The 14,280-nt window shown below is 38.9% G+C and overlaps 1 protein-coding gene across 1 annotated transcript in view; it reads left to right on the top strand.

Moving 5' to 3' along the window:
• LOC121949122 (alsin-like) overlaps nucleotides 1-13,707 on the top strand; it is a 30,900-nt gene extending 17,193 nt beyond the window's left edge. The window contains exons 22-41 of the mRNA XM_042494729.1: nucleotides 48-71; nucleotides 2,115-2,185; nucleotides 2,965-3,031; nucleotides 3,747-3,925; nucleotides 4,936-5,001; nucleotides 5,229-5,327; nucleotides 5,551-5,715; nucleotides 6,059-6,170; nucleotides 6,622-6,699; nucleotides 7,192-7,328; nucleotides 7,619-7,774; nucleotides 7,901-8,015; nucleotides 8,640-8,797; nucleotides 8,935-9,033; nucleotides 9,173-9,355; nucleotides 9,533-9,578; nucleotides 9,731-9,792; nucleotides 10,231-10,380; nucleotides 10,528-10,624; nucleotides 11,536-13,707. Coding sequence (XP_042350663.1) covers nucleotides 48-71; nucleotides 2,115-2,185; nucleotides 2,965-3,031; nucleotides 3,747-3,925; nucleotides 4,936-5,001; nucleotides 5,229-5,327; nucleotides 5,551-5,715; nucleotides 6,059-6,170; nucleotides 6,622-6,699; nucleotides 7,192-7,328; nucleotides 7,619-7,774; nucleotides 7,901-8,015; nucleotides 8,640-8,797; nucleotides 8,935-9,033; nucleotides 9,173-9,355; nucleotides 9,533-9,578; nucleotides 9,731-9,792; nucleotides 10,231-10,380; nucleotides 10,528-10,624; nucleotides 11,536-11,574 — 2,103 coding nt within the window. The 3' untranslated portion in view covers nucleotides 11,575-13,707. The remainder of the gene's footprint in view (nucleotides 1-47; nucleotides 72-2,114; nucleotides 2,186-2,964; nucleotides 3,032-3,746; nucleotides 3,926-4,935; nucleotides 5,002-5,228; nucleotides 5,328-5,550; nucleotides 5,716-6,058; nucleotides 6,171-6,621; nucleotides 6,700-7,191; nucleotides 7,329-7,618; nucleotides 7,775-7,900; nucleotides 8,016-8,639; nucleotides 8,798-8,934; nucleotides 9,034-9,172; nucleotides 9,356-9,532; nucleotides 9,579-9,730; nucleotides 9,793-10,230; nucleotides 10,381-10,527; nucleotides 10,625-11,535) is intronic.
• The last annotated feature ends 573 nt before the right edge of the window (nucleotides 13,708-14,280 follow it).

A 14,280-nucleotide genomic window follows, 5' to 3' on the forward strand; every position in this document is an offset into this window, starting at 1 on the left:
CATGTTTTTCCAGATAAAGTTTATATTTCTATCTTTTATTCATTCAGGGTGCCATTCCCTCTCAGAACCTTGTAAGTATTAATGACACCAGTTTACCCACCAACCACCTGTAACCACCCTGAGCTTTGTGCTGCAGCAGCATGGGTTGGCTGGCCTCTGTTCAGTGCTTACACTCTGACAGGTTTACATGGGATTAGTATGCAAACAAATAAATGTTAACACAGAACTCTATGTAATCTTAAAGAGACTGCTCATACCAAATCTAATACATTTTTCAGTTGCCAATTTAGCAGACTCATCTAACTCAACTAAATCATACTTGCAAGAAATCATACTTTCCTGGAGTTATAATGTTGAATTATTTTGTTTTTTCATTTTCTTTAAAACTAAAATCTCTTTGTTGTGTTAGTCGTTTATATTTTGTCCACCCTAAGGGTAGACTAATAAGTATTGGCCTTTGTGATATTGCACACCTTAGCATTGCAGATGTTGTGTGTTAACATTTATTTTGTTCACATTTTCCTGATGGCTGAGCTTTAGCCACTACCAAATAGACGTGCGTGCGTGTGTGCGTGCGCGTGTGAAATAGTGGAGGTCATAGTTGCTCATGCTGGTGAAAGGCTGCACAACGCTGCTGCATCCTAGCTTCCAAAAACATCTGATCCATGAGACAACAGCAGCAACAAGAAAATGTGGTCGTCATGGATTAACTTGGAGGACAACATATTTACTGTTGACTTGTCCTGTGTGTATAAAACAATTTGCTACCGAACCTTGACTAATAGTTAGCTGTCCTGTCTGTTTGGTGTGGGCTGGTATGGTAATAGACAGCAGATGGTGGTGAAACCTGTCCTGTTTTTCTCTCTGTGGTTTTGGGTTCATGCCCTGTGTTGTGTGGTAGATCTGTGATGTCACGTTAATCTTGTATTGCACATATAGATGTATCTTGTCTCTTAAATTGAACAATTGAGCTAAGTTAAACTGGCAAAAATTGAGGTGAAATGATCAGAGGTTTTGCATGTTTTTTGTACATTATCATTAACTCGCATATAAGGGGCATTGCTGCTAATCATTATCTCAAGCAGTGGGTCCCAACCTTTTTCCTGACAGGACCCCTTTTCTGTCACCGAGTAAACTGGCAACCCCTGACTGACATAATATATGGATATTTCATATTATATTAATGCATAAATATAACAGTTAGAAACAAATGTTGAAATATACAGTTGACCCAAATAGTTCCAGTAGAATACAACAATAACAGGAAGTTTGTGTAAAGCAAGAGATTTGTATGAATTTAAAGCAGATTATTTCTTGTCTGAATATTGCATCAGCAAAAGAGCTTTCCTGCTATTTTAAGAAATGTTTTATTATGTAGGTTTTTTTAATCTGTAATAATTACTCCTACTAGGCTCTTTTTTTAATTTTTAATTTTTCAATTTTTTGATTTGTTTTACAGATTCTGGGTTTTCTTCTCCCAGGCACTGAGCCATTGTTCTATTAGCTCTTTTATGGTTCTATCCATGCATTTTTTTTTTAAATAAGGGAGGAAGCTGTTTAATAGAGAGCAAATGCTCTTTGATTATAACTGTTCTTCTGGTCTTCACTGTGAAGGTATCCTTTGAGATTTAAGTTTGTACCTACACTTTGAAATTAACAATTTCATTCAGTTTTCTTTGCAGAAATGAATAGATGAATGAATGAAATGTAGGATTTCTGTATATTTTTGGAGGAAACTATTGACAAGTAAGATTTTTGTAATAAAATCAGGAAGTGGTGATAAGGTGACATCTTGATCAACATTCCTCACATGCACATTGTAGTGAAACTGAAATTGCACTTGTAATGTTTTGTGTAACTTCCCTAATTTACCAGAATTTTTATAACTATAACTTTCTCTCTCTCGATCCCTCTCTCTCTTGATTTCTCTCTCTCTTTCTCCTTCTCTCTCTCTCTCTCTCACACACACACACACACACACACACAAGTCTAGATTTGGTCATCTCCTGAACATTGTTTTGGTAGTCTCAGATGATGTGAGGAGTATGGATGCCCCATGTCGATAGAAAGATGGTGATAAAATAGCTAAACGGCTGCTCTGTCTCCCTCTGCAGTTCTCCACACATCACATCTACCCTCTGAGCTGTCTGTGGGTGAAACCAGTCACTGACGACAGCAGTGGACTGTAAGTTACTTGTTGTAGTTTTGTTTTGTTTTTTTTAAATTAAATCGCCACTATAAATGCCAATACAATGTTAATGTTGATGAATTATGAAAATATGATATCTCAGTCACTCCACATGTACAGTAATATTATGCTGTAACCTCGGCCTGGTTTGCTGACACCACAAACTGGAAATGGTCACAGTGTGATATCACACAGGACTGAAGGGATGCCAGATTCTGAGACTTTGAGTTTTCAAAAAATCCAGATCAGGACACTGGTTGGAATGCAGCTATAGCTGGTCGAGCAAGAGGCAAACATTATGGCCGGCGTTTGAGATAAACATACAGCTCTGTCAACCACAATATTCCGTTTCCTGAGAGACACGTATTGGAGGAAGTGAAATAATTTCTCTTCACTGACTTTTTATTTTCTCCTCTTTTTGGGATCCAACCTCTAGTGGTTAATAGCTAAACTGCATTTGGAGGCACTTCAGTGCTGGTGACCATTTGGTGGTTGCTTACTTGTCTATCCCTGGAACTAAGAAATATATTATAAAGTGTTGAAGGAAGGAAGAATAGACAGATAATAGATGGAAACATGTCATGTTAAAGCCCAGTTTCTTGTTCAAGATTATCAAAACATCATCTGCCATTTATCTTTCTGCATTATCAACCCTGATTTATTAATTAATTCAGTTTGCATTTTGATTATATATTTTATATATATATATATATATATATATATATTTATTTTTTACATTTTGTCATTATTATTAAACTTGTGTTGTGTGTCCACAGATATGCCATCAAAATTACATGTCCGGAGGAGAGTTTCACCCTGGTGGCCTCGACTCCACAAGAAAAGGTACCTTATGATTTATGCACTTATTACCCACTTGTTGCAATTTGGATTCCATTCAAAAAGTTTTATGCAAATTTTCTTTTGCAAATGATTCTGCAAATTTAGAAAAAGAATCAGTGTTGTAGAAAAAAAAGAAGCTTTATGTACAGTGTTTGTTTTTTCAATATTATGAATTATGAAGACATTTTGTAATCAGTAGTAATGGGATTTGTGAATAAATAGTGACACAGTCATCATCAGTGGTTTGGCATTATTATTTAACAGCATAAGAGCAGCCCACTTCTATTTCTTGGACTACTAAGGGCTTATTTTTCTAATTGGCCATCAGCTGCCAGCACCAGCATTCCTGCTTATCAGGACTCATATATATGTATTCCCTTCAGTTGATTTGAAAAAAAAAAACATCCCTTACGATGACCTGTTTCACTGCTCAGTTCTTTAGTCCTTCCATTTTCCCTTTAGTATGGCTTTTGAGCAGCAGAGTCTCAGCAGATGGAGACACTAATTATCTAAGTCTGATTTGTGTTTGTTAAAAAGTTCCCCTGAACTTCTTTCTTTGAACCTGAAACTACTGCAGAGGCAAAATTTGTTATCAAGTCCACTTTCTTGAGTTTAGTCAGGTGGCAGCGAAATGTCTGTCGGTGCATGATTTTATGTGACTTAATGTTTAATTTAAAATTTTCTTGTAAAACCTTGTTTTTCTTTTCTCTCACTCCAGAACAAGTGGCTACGGTCTCTTAACCAGGCGGTAGATCAGGTGCTGGGTGGTGCAGGTCAGGGGTCATCACCAGGAGTGACAGCAATGTCTCGCACGGCTTCCTACACGTTCATTGGAGACGGCCGGTTTAAAGATGCCCAGTACACTGGTGGCTGGCTGGCAGGACGAGTTCATGGCAGGTTAGAAAGCATATATAGTACAACAATATTAGTTAAATCATGCAAAACCACTGATGGGAAACCAAAACGATGGTTTCACGATGACAACATTGACATTAGTTCAGCCTTCAAATATGATATCAGTAGAGACCTGTGGGGTGAAGAGGAACAGTGTGAAAGTAAATGACTGATCAAAGTATTTGCAGGACAAAAGTGAGGTCAATGTGGATTTGAATAGACAATTTCCAGCATTGTTGAACAGACTGTATCACCTTGACATTGCACTAACAACCACAATCACTTCTGGGTAGACAGTTGAATTAAACTGCCAGCGGTCTGATGGCGAGGTAAAGCTATGAAAATATTGTAAATATAGTGTTCATTTAAACTGATATTGATCATTTTAGGTGCTTCTTTTTCTAGGTGGCTTTAAACTAGCCAATTGCAGCAGCATCTGTACAGTGCCATTTCATTTTATGTTCATGACTAGGGTTGCAGCGATATTTCAAGGTATAACGTTTTATGAAAATTGACTGTTATCATACTGTATACGTTGGTTTATCTATGATATTGGAGAAAAAATGCAAGTGGACGGTGAATCTCACCTTCATTTTAGTTCATTTTTAAAAAGGGACTTTTTACATAATGGTCTCAAGTTTTCATTTATACTGTAGTACTTGAGTGTTTGTGGTGTTTGTCCCCCAAAAAATCCTTCTCTTTTCATCCCTATTAGGGTCATTGTAACTTATAATAACAAAAATGTTTTTTATAATAACAATTTTAGGTATACCATGATATCACAATATTTGCTGACATGGTTATTGTATCATAAAAATCTCATACCATTATAACCCAATACTTGACACGGAGGTTGGTGAAAGAAGTTATTGAAAAACACATTGTGATTTGGTCTACACAGACTTTGTTAGAGTCAACGATCCAGTTAATTTTGCCTGGTAGTAGCTAATTAAATTGCCACAGGGTGTAAACTGACTGTGTGTGTAGATAGTAAAATGTATTTGCCTTGACAGAGGCACCATGAAGTGGCCAGATGGACGGACCTACAGCGGGAGCTTTAAGAATGGACAGGAGGATGGGTAAGTCCTCATTGACGTAGTGTAATAATAACAAGCTGGAACTAGCGATGTTGCTTATTTCCAATATAACACATCTGTCTGCTTTAGAGAGATGTGTGACTAGAGATGAAATGTTTAAATACTTGCAGAAACAGAAAATAATGGGGGCAACTGGCTTTAATTTATATCTGTGTGAATTACTGTTGTCTCAGTATTTCTGTACATTTGTTATTTTTTTCTCTTTCCAGTTATGGAGAGTGTATAATACCTGACAAAGTGCTGAATAAGCCAGACATCTACCAAGGACACTGGAGAGATGGAAAGATCCATGGTTTTGGCAAGTACAAGTCAGTACTTGCCGATGTTTTTTTATTGACTTTGTAGTAAAATAGAGAGCAGCATAGGACAAATAACCTGTATATGAATATACAAAACTGAGACTCATCAGTCATGTCAAAGGCAACATTCAGTCTTTGGTCCGGTCTGTCAGCCTTAGCGCTTGCTCTGCACATGAGCATACAGAGGTTCCCTATCTGTGTGTGTAGTCATGTCTCTGTGGGTCCTGCCTAGGTATGCCAGTGGCGAGGTGTACGAGGGCTGTTTCTGTGATGGCCAGCGGCACGGTTACGGCATGCTGAGCTCTGGTAAGCTGACCAAGAAGTCCTCCAGTGTTTTCATTGGCCAGTGGGTCCATGGCAAGAAGACAGGATATGGAGTCTACGATGACATCACCAGGTCTGTTTAATGGTTTGACCCAAGCAAAAACATTAAGTGACATTTGGGAATGTTGCTCCATCTTGAGAATATCTGTGCTGGAAGAGAAAGAAATACTACAAAAATTTATGAGAACATACACAGTTTTTAATATGATTTAAAAAAAAAGTTTTTGTCGGCACAGTTTGCTTTTGTGATCATCTATAGTTTTAGTTGTCTGTCCGAAGTACTGTATTTCAGTTTGAATCTTGCGTAAAATGATTTCTGCAAATGGGCAGTTTCCTGACTTTACTGAATGTGAAGTGAGTGAATAACAGCAGCTTAATAACTGCCACTAGTCACGGCTCTCTTGTGCTCCTCCCAGAGGTGAGAAGTACATGGGACTGTGGTTGGACGAGCAGCGGCATGGCAACGCTGTGGTTGTCACTCAGTGCGGTGTGTACTATGAAGGGACCTTCAGAGACAACAAGATGTGTGTAAGTTCACGCTCAAGTAAGGACTTCATCTTTCTGGCATAGAAATGGCTGGATGTCAAGAGATTCAGCTGCTCAACTATTGAAATTCATTTTCTCGAGGAGCTTTAAACCTGGATCACCTGGAAGATTTAGTGGTAGATTTGTTTATGATGTAAGTTACTCAAATAAACCTCCTATCATTTTATATATCTCTTAAAATTGACTCTATTTTAAGCTACAAACCTATTAAATATATCGAGAGATGACAGTCAGTGGATAACAGCAACTTGTATGGAGATGCTCTGATTTGTAGTGTCACTTAATGACAGCAGGTGGCACCACTGAGTTTTGATTCTTTTTTTTTCCATGTCAGCTGCAAGTAATAGATGACTTATGGAAAAACTGCACGCAAGACAAGGCAAATGCAATAATTTCTGCATGTAATTGTCTGTTTATTTATTGTTTTTTTCAGGGTCCAGGTCTGTTGGTGTCAGATGATGACACAGCTTTTCATGGGGAGTTTTCTGATGACTGGACTATAAATGGGAAGGTAAAAAAAAAATCTTGTCTCCTGTTATCTGTGTGCTCTGGCACTATATTTGTCTATAAGGGGATTTTGTCCATGTCTGACTGTCTTTACAGTTTTTTAATGTAACAGGGTTTCCTTGTGAAGAAAACAATGAAATGTAGAAATTCAGTACTAAACAGTAAATGTCTTTGTGAGCAACCCATGAACTTGGTATTACACAATGATGAGCTGATTATGTAGGATGCTTTTGTCCCTTTGCTCCATTTTTCCATTTAATTTGTTCGTATTTTCTGAAAATATGTATGTTGGACTCTGATTCTGACTTATTTTGATTTTATGGTGTCTTGTAAGCCCATGTGGGCTGGGTACAGTATACCTGTTTGCATGACACAATAATAAAAAAAAAAACATTCATTGTAAAATGTCCTAGTCAGTCAAAAATGGGCTTCTACACTGTAAGACACAGAATATAATGTCATAGAAGTTGATTTCTTCCTCTCCTTCCTTCTTCAGGGAGTTTTGTCCCTGGCTAACGGTGACTGTCTGGAGGGGCTGTTCAGTGGAGAGTGGACCGCAGGGCTGAAGGTGGTGGGAACATACATCAAACCAGCTGCAGATGAACCAGTAAACAGAGAGAGAAACACCCTGCTGTGAGTATTCCTTTGCGTTGTTACTGCATCTAAACTGATTTTCTATATGAATGAAATGTGAAAGCACTTCTGTTGAACAGTTAGTCCCGACATCTGCAGGCTGTTAGTGTGAAGTCATGTTTGTGCCTTTTTATATTTTAATATATGAACACTCGTGTTTTTATCTGTTGTGACTGCTATTACAATGCTGGTGGGTGGTACCTGAAAAAAGGATATTCAAGTCTAAGTTTGTTTTGTTCCATCAAGTGCTCATGTTGTATCTGGTATGTTTTAAATGTACGTTTGTGCAGCAGGGTGGGTCAGTACGTGGTGCCCGCAGGTCAGAGGTGGCTCTGTGTGTTCGATGGATGTTGGAGTCGACTGGGCTGTGAAGCTGCTGGGAGAGGAGAGAGGGCCGCAGCCTGGGATAACATCGCTGTGACTATATCCGCTGCACGACGACACAGGTAGATATAGCACCACACACCGGAGCAAATGTATATGGTATCATACCTGTCTTAGCATGTCAAACATATGCATATTGCACATGCATATTGAAGTAAGAGAGTGTATGTTTGCATGTGTGGTTGTAGCCCAGATCTCAGCAAGTCTCAGAGCAAAGTGTTGGAGTGTTTGGAGTTTATTCCTCAGCATGGAGAACCAGTGACCACCGCAAACTACGACAACATACGCAGATACCTCAGCAAGGTACAAGTGGTTATATGTGTAAGACTGTCTGTCTTTCTCTGTCTTTATAATATACACAATGATTTGAAAGGTATGAAACATTATAAAGAGACTGATGCAACAGCCTGGCAGTAAATAAGTTATGAAAAGAGGTGCCTCTACTGTTTTGTCCACCCTTATTGTTATAGAAAATTACATATTAGAAATAGCTAGTATAGTGTAATACCACAATAAGTTACACTACTAATAAGCTCAGATTGTTATTTTAATTGTCTGACATCATTATGGAAGGATCTTACAAAGAAATAAAACATTTTTCTTCCTTTGATCCAGTCTGTTTGTTTTGTCTACCTGACTTGCAAGGCTTCAGAACTTTTTTGTTAAAAGTTCAAGTTCAAGGGACAAATTCTTGTGCAGCCAGCAGAAGTGCTTTAGTGCGTACAATGCATACAATATAAAAATACATTTAATGTCAGACCAGCTGCAGCACTCTCACTCAGCACTGGACCAATTTTTTTAAATTAAATAAATTGGACTCAATCACGTAAATCACCGTCTGTCCCCTTTATCTGAGGGTATTGTTAGTGTAATACTTATTAAGTGTGTATGTCTGTGTTTTTGTGTGTGACCTTGGTTCTATATCAGGCGTGTGAGACCCCTCACCACCCTCTGGGCTGGCTGGTTGAGACGTTAGTGACGGTCTACAGGATGACTTACGTTGGTGTGGGATCCAACCGCAGGCTGCTCAGACAGGCCGTGCAGGAGGTTCAAGCCTTCCTCACACACTTCTACAGCGTCGTCAGGTGAATTCAGGTTCCTTCCTTTAATGCATTACTGCTCAGTCAACAGCCTTCAGTAGACTTTAATCCAGTGTACTTTGAGTGATATATTTAAAAATGATTTAGTCACTTAAATAACCAACACAACTTGTCGCCTGCAGATTTCTGTTTCCAGGGTTACCAGATGATGGCGGCATCATCCCAGAACCCCCTTGCTCTCCATCTAGAACTCGACACAACTCTAACAAAGCAGACTATGGGTGATTGTCCAAACATACACACACACACACACACACACACACACACACACACACTGTTTAAAGTATGTCTTATCATACTATACTTACGTGTGTCCACCTTTCTGTCCCACTCCCCTTCCTCCTCCACCTTGTCCTCCAGTACTGTTGTGGTGGTGAGCTGCTCCTCTCTCCTCCTCCCTCAGCTGCTCCCTCGACTCTACCCTCCTCTCTTCATGCTGTACTGCCTTCAGGAGGAGCAGAAGGAGTCCCAGTACTGGGAGCGCATCCTTAGACTCAACAAACAGCCTGACAAATCACTGCTCAGCTTCCTGGGAGTGCAGGAGTGAGTGTGCACATTTAGCAAACACACACACACACACACACACACACACACACACACACACACAGACATTTGTGGTCTCTAAATGGCATTAGGATTAACAGTTTTGCTCTGGTTTGGTTAAAAAAATTCCACCACCTCTAAAGCTGAGATCAGTGTGCGTACTTGTTTCTCTTGTAGGAAGTTCTGGCCGGTGTGGACGTCAATTCTTGGTGAGAAAAAGCCGGTCAGTATTAAATGTACTATTTTCTCCTCATGTACCAGCAGCTTTCATTCTACCAATCCACCCATCCATCACCCACTCACACAATGGATAATCTGTGATTCCTACGTCTTTGTCTTGTCCTCTAAAACAGGTTTTCTTTACTTTTATCACAGATTGTGTCCAGCAGTAAAGAAGCCTGTTTTGTTTCTGCTGTAGAGACACTCCAACAAATCAGGTAGCTGCCATGTGACCTGACATAATTAGTGATGTCACTAAGTTTTCTGAAATGGTCAGACATGTTACAGTTTAGTTACAGTGTTTGAAATATTAGGCATTATTGGTGGATTTTGTGATACATGTTTTTTTTCTGCTGCAGAACTTCATTTGGTAATGGGCAGTAAAACTTGCAATCTTTGATAGTTGATAGTTGTGCAGGGATATTGTGATTGGATAAATTTTCAAATAATGCTTGGATTGGTTGAAGTCCCATTCTTTAAGTTGAACCACCAGTACTGAAAAGAAACAAGCATTACCTGTCCCCTCAGATGAAGGTGTGACAGAATAATTTAGCACAGATCTTCATTTGTATAGAAGTGCAACTCAAAACAGAACCAAAACATAAAGTGGAATATTACATGCGTTAATAAAAATATATTCTTCCCTACACATGCAGCACCACTTTCACTCCTTCAGACAAACTCCTCATCATCCAGAAAACATTTGAGGAATTGACCCAGGAGGTCAAACCTATGCTGGAGGGCAACTTCTTGTGGTGCATGGACGACCTGCTTCCTCTCTTTCTCTATGTGGTGCTCAGGGCAAGGTGTGTAATCAGTGTGGTCAGCACTTAAAGGCAGCCTTTGAATATGAGGTGTCAGTATTACGACAGTGTGTGGTCTATCAAACATGGAGTGATGAGCAGACGCTGCAGGCTTGTGACTGAACACATTGTGTTTCTGCTGCTCTACAGGATCAGGAATCTGGGAGCTGAGGTCAGTCTGATCGAGGATTTAATGGATCCCAACGTTCAGCACGGAGAGATGGGACTGATGTTCACCACACTGAAGGTGAAGACTCCAAATGCACACACAAACACACACATGCACAGATGATGCTTAGTGTCTATAAAGTATTTACTTCAAAGTACCAGATTTTTTTTTAATTGTTCCGAACAAGGAAATAGCGTGTGGGGCTGCCTAGAGGTAAGGCAGTGCATCTAGTTCTCTGACTCTTGTGCAGCCACTCTGAGCGCTCTGAGGTGAAACTCTCACAAACTTTTCAGAGAGTCCTTGGTGTCGTCACTGTTGCTACTTTAACGTCTGTCTATTCCAAGCTGTAAAATATAGTGTGAAATAATCTCTGCCCAGAAATGCTTTACATGCAACCAATAATGTCACACACATCTTTTGTAACAACAACAAAAAACATCACATTTGTGAAAAAAAAACTTAGCAGTGCCAGCATTCATCTCCCAAATGATAGCCTGCAGGAAAGTCCAATGATGCATAATAAGTAGCCATGTGCTTCTGTATTTTCTGAGAAATGGCCCTTCAGAGCAATGTACGCTTGTTTTGAACAAATGTACTTTTGGTCCACTAGCCCTATGAGCAGCTGTTGATGGTAGTTCTATAGAGAGAGAGGTGTGGAGGAGACCAGTCAGGAATGCTGGGATGTGGATGGTTTCACAGGGAAGCAGTTCCTTCATACCTTAGGATTTTCATTTGCTGCATTTTAATCTCTCTGTTGGCATGTGACTATAATGCTGTCACAACATGTAAGTGAGCATTCATGATGGTTTTGTATTGCCTTGCAAAGTTCTTATGGGACAAACTTTTGAAATCTTAATCTTAGTAAATAAAATGAATTTAGAGGAGTGTGCAGCTCTTTAGATCTTCGAAGTTTCCATATCATCTTCATCATCATCATCGGTCATTTGTCTTTTCATCACTTAATCATCAGTTAAATTACTCTCCTGCAGGCCTGCTACATCCAGATCCAGCAGGAGTCGACTATGTAGGAGCGGACAAGAAGATGTCACGCTGTCATCATCAGCAATAAAAGCACTGCCAGGAGAGACAAAGTGCTTCACACTGAAGAGCCAACAAAACAAAACCAGTAAAACTACCAGCCTTCTACTGATGGCCACTGGGAAACTGCACTGAGACTACAGTGCCAGCCTCACCTCCTGTCAAACAGGAAGACGATGTCTGACACTTAGTCTCACAGCACGCCAAAGTCCTTGCTTTTGTTGAAGGACAGTTTTCACAGGAAAACATCACAGCGTCATTGTCTGGAGATAATAGAAAACTGCATTGTCATCTTTCCAACAATATCGGGTAAGCTGTATATTTTCAGTTGTACTTTATCCAATACATCAAGTCAGTTTACATTTTTCAGTTCAGTTAAATGTATCAAAAGTATTTAATGAAAATCGGACATTTTTCCTGCAGAGGTGTAACAGCAGCGCAGTTTATTTACTTACTACAGTGTTTCCAAAAGGGGTTATTCATTAGAATATACATTAGTTTTGCTGTGAAGTGTTGCAGTGTTTATTACTCCAGACAAAGGGAACTGATCAAACTGATCAAATGCTACTGGTGTCGTCTGAAATATAATCAGATTTTAAATTGAACAATATTGTTTAATTTAACAGTAAATAAGAAATGCACTATGGAAAATAGCAAAATTGAATGAAGCTTGCAGTGCAGCTCCCGGCTGTTGGTTGGGTATTGGCCTTGTAATACAGAAAATGCATGCACCTTAGCGTGTTTCTGGCACTGGAATAATTGACAGAGTAATGTGATCACTGTATTTGCATTATATTTCACTACTGGTCCCAGAGCAAGACCAGCAGGAGGCACAGATGGAGTTAAAACAACAGGGTTTAACTGAGCCTCCTTTGGTTCATCAGTAAGCAGCTGTAGCAGCTGGGGAGCCGCCTGGATTAAGGTGTCTGCTCCTCTCACAAAATACCATTCAAATTTCACAAAGTTTTACTGTCTGTGTGAAAACAGAGCAAAGAGCCGAGGGCACGTAATGCCTTAGCCGTGGGTTAATATTTCCTCCTCAGAAGCCAAACCAAAATCACCAGGTCAAAAAGCTCAGTTTCTTACGGAACAGTGTGCTCCTGCAAACATGAATTAGATGCAAATTGCTTTACTTTGTTTGCATATAAATCAGAAATGCTTCATTTCACTGGCATCCCCTCTCACTCCCAAACTAACTTAGACCTTTTTTTCCATCTGTTGAATGCAGGGGTTAAAAACATCAGACGAAACAGACTGTTTAAGTTATTTTTATTTATTATTTTAACACATGTATACTCCTGTAGTACAAACCACACTTGTGCATGCACCTGCACATTGAAACAAACTATGTAGCAGTTTGTCTCAGGTCTGCTGATATTCATAGCTAGTAAACAGTAAGCTGAGCAGTAGGACAGTAAAATGTCACTACAGAGGAAAATGATTTTTTACTTAAGATAATTAATGATTCGATTGATTTCCTGTTAATTTTTCATTTAGACTGTTATTCTGTGGAGTGTGTGTGTTTGTGTGTGAATGATCATTTACGAACAAGTCTGACAAGGAATACTTTTAATTTTGCACTGACAGTTTTTTGATTTAGTTCAGCAACAGCCAGCAGAGTATCTGAGGACAGATTATAGGTCAAACATTTTAAACATTGTCACTATTTTCTTATGAACCACTGCACTTACTCAGAGACAGTTCACTCCAAAATCAAAAATATTTTTTTTCCTCTCACATGACAGACCTTGTGAGCAGCTTGATGTAGGAACTATTTTCTGTCTGCAAAACTACACCCGCCAACCAAATAACTGCAAAGAGGGAAGCGTGCATCTACTTATCGACGAGAGGCTCGTGTTAGTGACAGCCTGAGATGTAAGCATTGATGGTTTTCTCTTAGGCTAAACTTTAATGTTAGCTAGCTCAGTGGTGAAAAATGAGCTAGAGGTCGATGCATGCTTCTGTCTTTGCAGTAATATGATTGGTGGGTATATTTTAGTTAAAAGAAAAAAAAATCTTACTCAAACTACTCACAACAAGGTATGTAGATTATCTTAAGTAACCAGGCCATCATTTCGAGAAAGAGACATTGCTATCGAGTTTTTCCAAGTTTAGTTTTTTTTCGCTTTGAGCATCACAAGCTGAGTGCCATATAGTTTTATTATATTTGGGAGAAGGCAGATATCTCTACAGCTGATATCTCCAACACTTGGCAACTCCAAACAAAGCAATCTAGATATATAAAACGCATTACAAGGGAGAGGAAAAATATGTATTTTTGACAGTTGGATAAACTGTTCCTTTAAATGAAAAAAAAAGAAGGTGTGTTTAATGCTACAAAAACATCAACGTACTTAAACGTTTTTTGTTCCCTGTCAGTTTCTTTTAATCCTTTGAATCCAACTGTATGTTTTAAATGACTGTATTTTCAGATACAGATCTTTTGGGACATCAAAATATTCATTTTCAGAACTTGCATGCGATCACTGCACAGATTTTTTAAATTGTCCCAACTTCAACAGTTGTAATGTGTGCTTGAAGACAGGGAGGGAGCTTCAAATCACTTTTAAAGAAATATTACGTAATTTATTATTAAAAGCAATTTGAATTATTTATAAAAGATGCATTAAAAGTATAAATCCTATGTCAGAATTTCCCACAACCCCATTTGGATATTAAGCATCCCCAACTTTTAG

The sequence above is a fragment of the Plectropomus leopardus genome, chromosome 10 (genome assembly GCF_008729295.1).
Source record: "Plectropomus leopardus isolate mb chromosome 10, YSFRI_Pleo_2.0, whole genome shotgun sequence".
Classification (NCBI taxonomy): domain Eukaryota; kingdom Metazoa; phylum Chordata; class Actinopteri; order Perciformes; family Serranidae; genus Plectropomus; species Plectropomus leopardus.